The sequence below is a fragment of the Notothenia rossii genome, assembly GCF_949606895.1.
Source record: "Notothenia rossii genome assembly, chromosome: 5".
NCBI lineage: Eukaryota > Metazoa > Chordata > Actinopteri > Perciformes > Nototheniidae > Notothenia > Notothenia rossii.
In genome coordinates, this window is record NC_136903.1 from 35,162,912 (window position 1) to 35,177,678 (window position 14,767).

The 14,767-nt window shown below is 41.2% G+C and overlaps 1 protein-coding gene across 1 annotated transcript; it reads left to right on the forward strand.

The window, feature by feature from the left end:
* Positions 1 to 207: 207 nt before the first annotated feature.
* On the forward strand, positions 208 to 14,317 carry LOC307038796 (uncharacterized protein; the record flags this gene model as incomplete). Its single annotated transcript, XM_079680472.1, has 5 exons — positions 208 to 231; positions 1,006 to 1,172; positions 1,432 to 1,600; positions 4,397 to 4,475; positions 5,505 to 14,317. 5 exons carry the CDS (start codon positions 208 to 210, stop codon positions 5,822 to 5,824), a joined length of 759 nt encoding a protein of 252 aa, XP_079536598.1. The 3' UTR covers positions 5,825 to 14,317.
* Between the last annotated feature and the right edge of the window lie 450 nt (positions 14,318 to 14,767).

The window sequence follows — 14,767 nt, forward strand, 5'->3', positions numbered from 1 at the left end:
TATTTTAGATCCTATGTTAAGGCTATAAACAGGTTGGAGAAGTTCTCAGATCTTGTACTTGTATAAGCAGGGGTGCACATAATTGTTTTCGCCCTGGTTCTCAAAGGAGCACCTGGAGATGTTGCTTGGTGCGCATCCTTAAAATGAAATAAACCGGACCTTTTGAGGGGTACTTGACTTTATGAACGGGGGGGTGCGCCAGTGAGCATGCTCATTAAGCCTCGCAGCAGGGTACTGTGCGGAACGCATAAAGCAGACCCTTCACGCGATAGCGAGGGGTAGAGCGAGGGATCACAGATGCCGTGGTGCTCGCGGACGGATTACAAAAATTAAACCTAAATAGCTCGCAAATTATACTTTGACGACCGTTAATATACCTGGGCGACCCGCCCAAGTAAAGTCTATGTGTGGGAAACCCTGCTATCTTACCAGTTCTTATGCAACTCCCAAATATCTCTCTTTTCTATCTCTATCTCTCTCTCTCTCTCGGTGGGCAAATGCGCATTTTTTCAAATGATCCGGTGCTCTTTTTTGGCGGGGGGTGCGCATGCGCACCTGTTATGTGCAGCCCTGTGTATAAGAGTAGAAGTACTCAGGTCTTATACTTGAAGTGGGATTACTGTACTTAAAGCTGCTGCTGTGTTATTTAAGTTATTTTTGCTCAAGCATGTGCAAACTTGTGTCTCTTTTCTCCCCTCAGCTGTTAGCTGCAGTACCAGTAATCCCAACCTGCCAAGAATAAACAGCAGCCAGAGATCCTCAAGTAAGATTTCTTGCCATATTACAAGTTTTATCAATTCTCAATGTCCTATGTGGTATTGCTATGCAAACATTGAAAGGATATGGAAATCATCAAGAGGTGGCTAAAATATGTTTTTCTGCTGACCCTGTCCAGAGCAGTACATTGCACTGCTTCCAGGTGGTTGCTCCTGTCTCCAAGCTCGGGGGCATACCGGCCATCAGTGGCGGACTGGCCATCGGGACGTTCGGGACGAATCCCGATAGGCCGTTCGGCCCCCTTCGGTACCGGCAGGGGCGGACTGGCCATCTGTAGAATCACCGAACGGCCGGGTCGGTTCGCTGTTTTTAAACGGCATCATTGAAGTTGCGCTGACAGGCGACAGAGGTCCACCGTTTCCCAGTCCGCCCCTGCCAGCCATCATCTACTCTAGGTAATACACTGACTATAGATAAGTACTGTACCTTTTATAAAACCCCACTTTAAACACCCAAACTATCCCTTTATGATGTGACATTTTCTACACTGTTAACATTAGGAAACACTTAAGAAAGAAAAGAAAGCTGCAGGAGCATATCATTCCTAAAATACAATTGGCCATGTGATCACCAGTAAAAAAACAACAACAATCTGCACTAAATATTTTTTGGATTTATAAATGTTTTGTGACTTTTTCCTTTGTGTACCTTAAGGGAGTTCTCACCTGACAGCTGGACACTACATGATAGCAGAGGACCAGACCATCATCAGTGGCAGTGTCCTGAATGCTGTCGACGCCCTGATGCTGATATTTGCAGCATATTACTGCCTCAACATCAGTTATCGCTCAGAACTGGGAGCTACCCTGGAGTTCTTGCAGAAGTAAGACTTGAATTGTGATTATTAATTCATTCCATCTTAAACCACAGAGTAGAGGATTGTGCACATTTCTGACACACGATAAGTGCTTCTGACAATACAAGATAATCGAGATAAAAAGATTATTGTGCTGCATTCTGTTTCACATTATGCTCTCGTTTTGTCTTGGGTTGTAAATTCAGCTTACCCCTTTCCTTTGCAGTGGTGTGCTTTGTAGGGCTGTAACGATACAGTAATTTCACGATACGATACGATACACGATATTGAGCTCACGATACGATATATATCACGATATTCAGCCAACGATATGATTCGACACGATTCGATATAATTCGATACACAATTACATCATTTTCTGAAAGATTTTATAGGGACAGCGTGATTTTGGTGACATCTTGTGAGTGTTCCATTGACTTGGATTGAATTAATTCAACTGAAAACTGAAAGCATCAATTATACAATATATGGCTCTGACAAGACAGAGAGTCTACAGCTTGCAAATGCTGGACAAAATGACTCAAAGATGTGGTGAGAAAATTTGTTTCATTTATTGAAACAGTGCCAACTGTAGCTTACAAGCCTTTGAAACGTAAGTACATAAAGTGCAGTATCACAATGGAGAATGAAAAGGTGCAGCAGGTGGCCTGTTCTGAACAGATTCTTTTACAGCATTTTTAGCTTAACAGAATATGAGGTAGCCAATAATTCAAGTCACTAAGAACAACATTTAATGTAAAATGTACCTACCAATAATTCAAGTCCAAAGGAGTAACATTTAAGCCAAAAACACTAAACAGAAAGGCTCCTCTCTACATAACTGCATCTACATTCTCTTCAGATTTTTGTTCAGGAATATAATCTGATCAACGTGGTCTGGGAGAAGTGCACTTCTCTGAGCAGTGACGATGGCCCATTCCCAAACCGCCCCCTACACCCTACCCCTCCGTTTGCGCGTTCACGCGGAGGGTCCGCCTACGAGTGTGGAGCGGTGTGGAGGGGGAGTGGGCTATCAAGCCCTCAAACAGCGAGTCTGCAGCGGTGCTGACTTGAGACCGGTCTCTACTCTCTACCTGACCGGAGTCGCGCTGTGTGTGTCCGCTGCTGTCAAGCTGTTAACAAGTAGTTCCAGCAAACATCCACTGATAAACTGCGATGTTAACAACCTCATATGTTTTAACTTAGGATCATACCTGTGTTTAGTCTAGAAAAAGGTAAATGTGTGCATTTTATTATAAAGTTGTGTATATTTACAGACCGTTGCAAAAACTAAGAAGCTTATAAACATCAGGTTTAAAACTAAAAGAGCTTTGAAACACAATGAAAGATGTTAGGAGTTTTATTTGAGTTATTAATTTAAACTTTTTGTCTAAGAGATGTTGATTTGAAACCGTTGTTACATACAGTTACGGCATTTCCTGTTTCTGCCGGAGAGAGGGGAGGCCGTCCCAAAGCTTGCTGCTTTATTTACTCCCTCCATCTGGCAGGAGGGAGCCTCGTTGAGCTGCGAGTGTGGCTACAGACGGAGTTCACTCCGTCGAGGGAGTGGTTTGGGATTGGGCCGATATCTCCGGCGGTAGAGAAGACCCTCTCCAGTGTGGTTAATGTTTGCCGCCATTCTCCTGAACCGCTTCGCACTCACTGCGAGAAGAAGATACCGGCGTCTGTGTATCTAGAAATGCTCTACAGCGACACTAGCGGCTCGGCTGGCTGACGTAACCGCTCTTCATGCAAAGCGAACGGGGGGGAATGGGCAGCGAGCAGAGTGCCAGGCGGAACACGGGGGATTTGAATGGGAGTTAATGTATCGATACACGCGGCTGAAATATCGATACTTTCTCGGGAAACAAAATATCGATATATATCGCGGGATCGATTAAATTGCACAGCCCTAGTGCTTTGGCTCCTCCCTAAAGGCCCAAACTCACTCTTAGCCAATCGGTGGTATGTTTACTTCAGCTCAATGAAAATGACGGAAAGAGGGCCCTTTGTTGACAACAAAAGAAAACCAATTCAGTTATTTGGGAAAAGGAATTGTTTTCAAGGAGTCCTATTGAATAGGTATTCAGGTAGGACTGTATAGGGGAAGGTTTCACTCGGAGTGACTTACACTTTGGGGTCTCGGTAAGAACATACAAGATTCTTGGTAGCGGTTGATTTCCTTAACTTATTAATATCAACACAACAGCACAGTAATACAGCTATGGAGCAGGTTTAGTGTATGTGTGTGGTCTATAACAGAGAAACACACAAGTATAATTAGAATATTTTACTTCTATCACCAAGTAAAAGCTTAGCGTGAGTGTCAGCACCTGATGACAATGGAATCTGACGAGGAAGACGCAACTATTTCTTGCACCGAAATGGGATGGGCACCGGAACCTGGTATTATTGCACTGAACCAACACATTAATACTTCTTTCAGTTAACTACGATGCTTTTACACCGCTCACTCTGCTGCTGACACGCACCTCATGTGCTCCAGTTACACACTCTCGAGATGGCTCTCGTAGCTACCCACATTCAAATGATCTTCAAGTGACCGCTTGCTCCTGTTTACAGACCTGCTGCAATACTGTCCAGTATGATAGTGATGCCAAGTGACAACTTTATAGAACAAAACTCTATTCAAACCAATGCTTTAAATGTACAGATATGATCATAACAGTTAAAGAAAAGTACCTTGAAGAGTAGCATTGCCCTTTGACTTCAAGCTGTATAACTGTAAAGACAATTAATGGCTGTATCATCCACAGAATGCGTAATTAAACTATAAATGTAAGTGTACTTCTGTCTTAACAGGTGCCTATTCAAGATCAATCCGGACAAGGGGACTACATTGGAAAGGAAGGAAGAAAAACTAAAACAGCACTCGATAAAGGTGCATTCATTAATTACAAACGTCGCTGACTTTGAATGGAGAAAGTAGAAAAACACACACATAATCATGTACACACTAGGGCTGCAACAAACGACTAATTTGAAAATCGATTAATCTATCGATTAATGAAACGATTAATCGACTATTCGGACTATTACTGTATGCCTTGCACAATTTCTCAAACGCTCTTATTTAGCCATCAACTTTTAGATTTAGCTTAAGGTTGTTTTAGGCATGTGGAAACTAACAATGAAGACAATAAAGATGAATACTTGATTAAAAAATACATATATTATTGTATATATTATTAAATTAACTAAACAAATTGTGAACACAACTAACATCGATTTTTATTTCAATTAAATAAATAATATGTCACATCAAAATAAACAACAATGTTTTAACAAATCGTATTAAATAATGTGATAACATAATTGTGAACAGAATAGCTGAAACTTTAACAAAATAAATAACTCTGTTACCTCTAATCATTAACCCATGTTTGTATAATGTAGTTAACTCTGTGTGTTGCTGCTAGCATACATAATACCTGACATTTTTAAAATGTCTCCAGTACCGATAAAAAGACAGATAACGTTGAGTTTAACGGCGCGTAAAACACACGTGATGACGTCACCAACGAATCGACGACTGAATTAGTTGCCAACTAATTTGGTCATCGATTAAGTCGATTAGTTGTTGCACCCCTAGTACACACGCACACTCATAACTGGTAGATTTCTTTAGTGTTTATAATTGTTATCTTTTGAACAAAATGTTGGGGAAATGTTGGCTATTGTTAAATGTTGAAATGTTTCATTGCTGGTCTATTCTGCTATATATAATATATTTTATTTATTGTTTTTATTTTTGTGATGTATATTATTATTTTCAATAATATATTGTGTATATATAAATATATATATTTGTGATTTTTTTTTCTACAAAACATCTGACAGTTACTGTAAACTTGGGCTTTTGGAAAGTAAAATGACATGTTTTCTTTGTGTTTTACATAAATGGTCTTAGATTTCGTGAAGTTTGCTGACGACACGACCGTCCTCTGCCTTATCACCGACGGCGACGAGACGGCGTACAGAGAGGTCGAAAACCTGACATCTTGGTGCCAGGATAACAACCTCCATCTCAACGTCAGCAAAACCAAGGAGCTGATTGTGGACTACAGGAAGCAGCAGAGAGAGGGAAACACCCCCATCGCCATCAATGGGACTACGGTGGAGAGAGTCAGCAGCTTCAGGTTCCTCGGTGTCCACATCACTGAGGACCTGACATGGACTCATCACACTAACAGCATCACCAAAACAGCTAGACAGCGGCTCGTTTTTTAAATTGTATTAGTCAATGTATTGACTTATTATGATATATTAGGATTTCGTTTCTAAATGAGAGTTTTAGTTTAGATGAAGTTGCAAAGTATTTCAGCTCATCATTACAGTTATTCCACAGATGAACTTCTGTTGTGATGCAATGAAGTTTGGAATTTGTTCGTATGGGTGGTTTAAAAAAAAAATGCAGTTTCCTCTCAACATGTGTGTATAGCGACAGCAGGAAACAAACAAAGTCGCTGAGAGGCTGAGGCCGGGCCTGTTTGATATTGTATGACACGCTAAAAAAGTACTTGCTGAGATCAAAAGCTCTGTTTCATAGTATTGTAGTTTAATGAAAAAACTCGGTGATCAGACATATACATTGTTATAATAATCAAAGCAATCGTAAACCTTGCGGTCAACAAAAAAGTACAACGGCCCTGTGTCACCCTCTCTTCCACACACACACCTCACGCAGGTGAACAAGATTATAATGAGTGCCGCCCATAACCATGTGGCCCAAGCCAACCAATCGATAGTGATCAAACAAATATCTTATATTAAAACATAAAGGATTACTAAACACGTTTCATGGCTCCTACACACCAGCCTCTAATTATTAGGTTAGTATACATAATAATTACTAACATTATTCAAAAGGGAGACATGTGACAATTATAGCTTGGTAATCAAGTCCATGCAGTTGCAGTTCATGCATCTGTAGTTTTCCTTCTTCTTTTCTGTATACGAGTCATAAGTCAGTTAGGCCAAAAGGTACCACCACCTAGGCTCAGTCAAAAATAATCCTTGTGTTCTTTCAGTCAAAAAGAGTCAATATTGTGGTAAAGATGCCACAGAGGTACATCAGCAACTCTTTCTCCATGTTCAGCCTTTTGTAATAGACAGATCTTAGTTATTGGCCGATTGAAGCAGCTGGTCTTTGTTTTAATGCGTACCTGACGCACAAATCCTCTTTTGTCTGGAAAGGTTTGCAGAACTTTTCCCATGACCCAGGAATTACGAGGTGCTGTGTTGTCTACTATGAGAACTATATCACCTGGGATGAGGTTGCGCTTCACTCCTGACCATCTCTGACGTTCCTGCAGTTGGGGCAAGTATTCTTTGACCCACCTTTTCCAGAACAAGTCCGACATGTACTGAACCTGCTTCCAGCGCCTGCGGGCATACATGTCCGCCTTTTGAACATTTCCTGGTGGTAAAGAAGGTAAGGTTTTTAACTGCAACAGGTGATTTGGTGTCAATGCCTCCAAGTCGTTAGGATCCGTAGATGCCTTAGTAATTGGCCAGCTATTGATGATAGCTTCTGCCTCACAAAGAACGGTGTGAAGGCCCTCTTCGTCCAGGTTTTGCACATTCAAAGTGGAGTTGAGGACTTTTCGCACTGACCTGATTAACCTCTCCCAAGCACCTCCATGGTGAGAGCCAGTAGGGGGGTTAAAAGTCCATTTGATTCCTTTCTGAAGAAGCACATCATTGATCTTTGACTGATTCCATTGTTCAATGGCTGTTCTCAGCTCACGCTCTGCTCCAATGAAGTTTGTCCCATTATCAGAACGCAGTTCCAAAACTTGACCCCGTCTTGCTATAAAGCGTCTGAGTGCATTAATGAAAGAGTCCGTGTCCAGTGAAGGTGCCACTTCAATGTGGATTGCTCGTATGGCCATGCAGGTAAAAATGACACCGTACCTCTTCACTAGGCTTCTTCTACTCTTCACTTGAAACGGACCAAAAAAATCCACTCCAACATGAGTAAATGGTGGTTCGTCCGGAGTAACTCTTTCAGAAGGTAAATCTGCCATTTGTTGGGACATTGGCTGAGCATTCAGTCTCCGACAAGTGACACACTTAGATAGAACTCTCCGTATGGCTGTACTAGCGCCAGTGATCCAGTATTTCTCTCTCAGCTTAGATAACACATGGTTACGTCCACCATGTCCAACTTCTTGATGAATATGTCTTAGGAGAACTTCTGAGATAGGGAAATCATTGGCTAGTATGACGGGATGTTTAGCCTCTGCGGGCATAGATGACCTACTCAGTCGACCACCAACTCTTAGGACATCATCTTCCACTAGTGGGCATAGTCTATAAATGTGGCTAGAACCCAGAACGCTTTTGCCCTTTTGCAGTCGGGAAAGTTAATCCGAAAACGTTTTCCTTTGACAGAACTTGATGATTTCCAATTCAGCCTTCTCAAGCTCCGCTACTGACAAGCAACTGGAAACTGTCTCCTTCTTGAAAATGCTCATATCTTTCTCCAATATCTTTCTTTGTTGTTCAACATCTAGAGCAGATTGTGCAAGAGCGATGTTTAATTGTTTCTTCTTCTGGGCACAAGACAAGAGCCATCTCTTAAACCTCAGGATCCAAGCAATGGACTTCCTCAGAACAGTCCAGGAAGAGAAATAATGGATCATGCAAGTCACAGCATCAACCCTTTCACTGGCCTGTACTGCATTCACTGCAACAGCTTTCTTGACCTCAGGGTCACCTGATGAAACTTGGTGGACATTTTCAGGATTGATTGGCCACATACTCTCTGGTTGAAGGAGAAAACGTGGACCTGACAACCATGTTGCGTTCTTGAGAAATGCGTCCACTTTAGCACCTCTTGAGGCCACATCAGCTGGGTTGTTGGCACTGTCTACAAATCTCCATTGAATGGGTTTTGAAACCTTGCGAATTTCTGGGACTCTGTTGGCAACAAAGATTCTGAATCTGGAAGTTTCATTCTTGATATACTTTAGCACTGATGCACTGTCTGTCCAAAACACAGAATCTTGAAGATCTATGTGCAACTCTTTTCTCCACAAGACATCCAAGCGACTTGCCATTGTTGCAGCGATGAGTTCCATGCGAGGAATGGTAACAGACTTCAATGGGGCTACTCTAGCCTTTCCCATTACAAAAGCGCTATGTACGTGTGAGTTTTCATTATGGGACAGCAGATAAGTCACTACGCCATAGCCATCCTCACTTGCGTCACTGAAATGGTGCAGCTGTGCTATGGTTAACTCTCCAAAGTCCAATGGCTTCAAGCATCTCATGATGTGGAAGTCTTCCAACAGGCAGAGTTCCTGAAGCCAACTTATCCACTCCTTAGCAACTGACTCAGGTATAATGTCATCCCAACTGAGCTCTCTCCTGCACAGATCCCTTAAGATTTTCTTTGCAGACAATACCACAGGACTCAAGACTCCTAAAGGATCAAAGATGGAGCTTACAGTTGAGAGAATTCCTCGTCTGGTGAGTGGTCGGTCCTTGATTACAATTTTGAACTTAAAGGTATCAGATTGAATGCACCATTCCACACCAAGTACTCTCTCCACAGGTAGCAGATCTTTGTTCATGTCCAACCCTTTCATGCCCTTAGCTCTGTGACGTTCAGGTATTGCAGCTAGAACATTCCATCTGTTGCTTATCCATTTTGTAAGCAGAAATCCACCTTTAGCACAGATAGAGACAAGGTCATGATAACAAGACACTGCTTCCTCTTCCGTAGCCACTGAAACCAGACAATCATCAACATAGAAGCAAAATAGAACCTTGTCCAGTGTTTCCTTGCTAAACTGCTCCTTGTTGTCTTCAGCACATTTCCTGAGAGCGAAATTTGCGCAACTTGGAGAGGATGTCGCCCCAAAGAGATGCACCATCATTCGGAAGTCAGTGAAGTCTTGATTTAAGTCCCCATCCGGCCACCAGAGAAACCTCAACAAATCAGCATCTTCAGGTGGTACCCTCACTTGGTGAAACATGGATTCAATGTCTGCCATGATCACCACTGACTCTTTTCTGAATTTGGTCAGTACTCCCAGCAATGAACTAGTCAGATCTGGTCCCTGAAGGAGCTGAGCGTTAAGAGATGTTCCCTGGAAACTTGCCCCACAGTCAAATACAACTCTGATTTTCTTTTTTGTAGGATGGTAAACACCATGATGCGGGATGTACCACACTTTTCCATCTCTGCGTTCCAATTCACCTTCTGGCACCCTCTCAGCATAACCTTTGGCAACAAGGTCCTTCATAAATGCAGTATAATCTGCATGATAAGATGTATCCTTTTGAAGCCTCTTCTTCAGGTACAAAGCACGCTGCTCAATAATCTTCCTGTTGTTGGGCATGCTAAGCTCATTTTCCCTTAAAGGTAAGCCAATTTGGTAATGGCCATTCACTTGTTTTGCAGAGTTTGTGACTAACTCCATAAACTTGACATCCTCTCTTGACATTCCAGCTTGTTCCTCCAATCTGCATTCAGGGAAGTCTGTGCTGAACTGCTGTTGCCAAAGTTCATCCAAATTCATAACTGAAATTCTGTTCACTGATACTTCTGGTTTGTCAAAATCCATTGCATTTCCACTCACTCCTTTAAGTGGTCCATTCACTGTCCAGCCTAGGATTGTCCTGATTGCATAGGGTCCATCATCCACGCTGCGTATGACTTCCAATGGTTCCAAAGCCTTAGCAACATTGGTTCCTATCAATAGTCCAATCCCTGCATTTATTTCAGGTAAATTCACGTTTTTCAGATGAGGCCATCTCTGTAGGTCTGCTTGTCTAGGAATGTTCCCACTGTGGACAGGCATGCACTCTTGGGTGTAGGTTTGTGGCAGTTCACAGAAATTGTCATTCTTTAAGCCAGCCACTTCTAGTCCGAACACAATATGGCTATTTACGACCCTCTCCTGGCCCATGGTTCGTAAAAGAATCTGCGCCTTCTTTCCCGTTAGGCCGAGCTCATGCATCAAATCCTCTGTACAAAACACTGCTGTACTTCCTGGGTCCAAGAAAGCATAGGTGGTGACAATCTGGCTGCCCTTCGTTGACTTGACTTGCACTGGAACAATAGGAAGTTTACAGTTGTCATCACCAGCCCCTGTAAGGCCACTTGACACCAGTGTGCTGTCCACTGATAGCTCTGATTTATTCCTGGCTTGAGCAGGATTGTGTCTTGCTTCATTGGAAGGGAGGTGAAGTATGGTTGGATGTCTGAAGCCACATTTTGAACAGGAAATTCGCTTATTGCAATTTTTGCTAATGTGCCCCACGCACAAACAGCCGAAACAGACACATTTTTCCATCAAGAAGCCTATCTTCTCTTTGTGCGTTTCTTTTTCAAGCTGATGGCACGAGTCCAAGGTGTGACCTCCTCCGCAGCACAGACATGTCCTCCGTTTTGTCAAAATGTGTTCCTTCCATTCAGTATCTGTCTGGGTTTCATTTTCTACAGGGGCTACAGTAGTGGCAAAGCTAGTTCCTCTTAAACTTGAACGAGGCTGTGATCTGTTTAAACCAGTATTTGTTGTTATGAAGGGAGCATCTTGAATGTTTCCAAACACTGGGTCGGTCAAGATTTTAACTTGTCTCTCAATGAAATGTGTGATGTCAAAGAAGGTTGCTCTGCGGCTGTTCCTCTCCTGCAGCTCACAGGCTAACGTTCTCCACTTGTCTCTGAATTGATAAGGTAACTTTTTTATTATGATCACCATATTTGCAGCCATGTCAAGCTCATGCAAATACTGCACCTCTTCCATTGCGTTTGCACATGCTCTAAGGAAGAAACTGTAGTCTTGCAGAGCCTTAACATCCTCGGTTCTTATAGGAGGCCATGAAAGAGCCTTTTGCAAATATGCAGATGCCACTTTCTGCTCATTTCCAAACTGCTCCCTGATTAGAGCTTTAGCCTTGACATATCCCCTCTCTGGATCCATATGCTGGCAACTTCGAACAAGTCCTTTGGGATGACCCTGAGTGTACTGCTCCAAAAAATAGAGTCGGTCACTGTAGCTGTTTGTGTTTTTCTCAACACCATTCTCAAAAGCCTTCATAAATGTATGATATTTTAACGGGTCACCATCAAAAACTGGAATCTCTCTCTTTGGCAAGGAAGAAAGACATTGCTGTTGTATTAACAGTGTGGTTATTTCATTTTGTTTTCTCATAATGCCCAGTATGTTGTTTTGATCTTCACTTGCGTTCAAGCTATCTCCAGTATTCATTTGTGGAGTATTTATATTGTCCTTGGCAGTGTAGGGGGCTTGTGGTTTAAGATTTCTTTGTTCAATATAGGAGTTCATTCCATCCGAATGCTTTGGTTTTGAACTTTTCCCACTTAGGATGCTCTGTGTTTGCAACACATCTAATTTAGCCATGTGTGCTGCAATATCCTCCTCCATGTGAAGTTGCTCCTTTCTCCTCCTTATTCGCTCCTCCTCCATCTGAAGTTTGCTCCTTATTCGCTCCTCTTCTTCCTCCAGTTCATGTTTGTCCTTTAATAGTTTATTTCTTGCCACTAAAGCTGCCAGGTCAGCCTCTGTTTTAAGGCATGCAGACGAAGCACTAGAAGCTACGGACTTTTTCCCCAAAGCAGAATTTTATGATCGGGTTGCTCTTCTTCTGATTTCCACATTTGACACACTGTCACTAGGTTGTACATCATCCTGTATGTCATCTGTTGTTGGAATATCCAGCACGGCCGCAGTTATGGTGGCAAAATCCTCTTGTGGCTCCTTTAACCACAGTTTAATGTCCCTCTGAAAGCTTTCACTTTAGTGCAAGATACTGGCCAACCATTCCTTTTGTTTCTTTAGTTCATCCTCTGGGAGTAAAGGAATCAACATTTCATGTGAGATAATGGCTTTTTCACTCAGTTGAATTAATTTATCTAATTGAGTTTGCACACGTGAGGCATTTCCCCTTTCTCTCATGTGTCCTTTTATTTCTGGTATGAGTGCTTTTATTTTGTTCACACTGGTTTTACGTTCCCGTTGAAGTTTTTCGATGTTATTTACCAATGCCTTCGCAGTGAGTTTGCTTTCTCTTTTCCCATAGTCCATTTCAACACTTTCCACGTCAACATTTATTTGACTCATTTTCTCCGTTTGATTATTCAAGCTTCCTCAGTGCATTCGTTTGATGGTAAAACACTCAAAGATCGGAAGAAAATTCCTTCAAATCATCACATTTCCACATCAACAGAGCAGCGCAACTTCCATGCGACAGAGCGGAGTTATACAGCGGAGATACACAGCGGTGAATATGTTCACATTCAGTGGTAAGGCTTACCTGGCTGTGATCCGCGTTGAATGCGGCTTCCAAAACTGCAGTCTTTATTAACAGCCAGTGCTTACCTCCGTGAATTATTTCCATATCTCCATTCTCATCCAATAGATCCTCAATCCATGCGCTGTTTGATGATGATCGCCTTACGCCTTGTGTGGTTGTTGTTTTTTTTGTTGACAAATGTATAGCGACAGCAGGAAACAAACAAAGTCGCTGAGAGGCTGAGGCCGGGCCTGTTTGATATTGTATGACACGCTAAAAAAGTACTTGCTGAGATCAAAAGCTCTGTTTCATAGTATTGTAGTTTAATGAAAAAACTTGGTGATCAGACATATACATTATTATAATAATCAAAGCAATCGTAAACCTTGCGGTCAACCAAAAAGTACAACGGCCCTGTGTCACCCTCTCTTCCACACACACACCTCACGCAGGTGAACAAGATTATAATGAGTGCCGCCCATAACCATGTGACCCAAGCCAACCAATCGATAGTGATCAAACAAATATCTTATATTAAAACATAAAGGATGACTAAACACGTTTCATGGCTCCTACAATGTGTATGCTTTCTCGCCGTGTGTAAAATCCCTGGACATTATGAGGTAATTGTTCTGCAGGCTGAGGAAGTTCAACATGGACTCCAGCATACTCTGCATCTTCTACAGGTGCACCATAGAGAGTATCCTGACTGGCTGCATCACGGCCTGGTACGGCAGTGCAATCATATTCCGTTTACTTGCATATAGACTCTTCTTGCACTATTTCTATTCTATTTTATTTGTATTTACTTGCACTATTTTATCTGTTTTATTTGTTCTATGTTCTATATATATGTTGCACTGTTGGAGAAGCATGTGACTTCAGTTTTTCATTGGCATTTCTACACTGAAGATAATGTACAAATGACAATAAGGCCTTGAATCTTGTATTTACGGTATTTTTTTAAATGTCTTTTTTTATCATTTAAAAAAACACTTATTCTGTTTTTTTAGAGGTGTATGACTCTATTCTAACAATTAATATATTTTAAAAGAAAATGATTTAATGGAATTACAAAAACATTTCTTGTAAAATTACAGTTCTTTTTTGGCAAACAATGTGATAGTTTACATTAGCTAACGCTTTTGCAAAGTAAAATGACGTTCTTTTCTTTGTTTTACTCGTAAATGGTCTTAGATATCAGGGATTCTTGAGACAAGGGACAAAATGGGTTTTTAATTTCTAAAAATAAAATGTTGATTTTTCCAAAATATATCTATATATTATATTTGTCCCAGGTGCTGGCCTTTTGATGCTGTTGAAATACAATCTCCCAGGTTTAACATTTTTAACATTTTTTTCATGTTTGCTGGACAAGCCTGGGATTTTGTCAACACCGTAAGACACAAAGAAACATAGAAATATGTATTTTGAATAAACTTATTGCAGTTATTTTGACTACTGGGGGTTATTTTAATCTGTGTTATTCAATCCATGTTTTTAAACTAATACTATTACTTTAAAATATATATATTATCAAGCTGCCAATTATTATAACTGGGGAAATATACATGAACACATTTATTTTTTAATCTCAAAAACAAACAATGTTGGTCAGCAATACAGAAATTACATATTTATTTAGGAAATGCAGTGTTTTTATTGAGATAATGTGAGAAAATGTAATAAAATATCTTTTTAAAAACAAAAATGAACAGAAAACTCATCTTATGGAGTTGACCAGCTGTTTACGGTGTTGACGCACATCTTACGGTGTTGACGAATTAGAAGAGAACTGGAGATAACTTCATTTAACATGGCCATTGAACTTCAAAAACTCAACTTTTCAACATTTCAGGATAAAAGGCCATTTAATATCAATCCTTATTTTTGCACTCACAC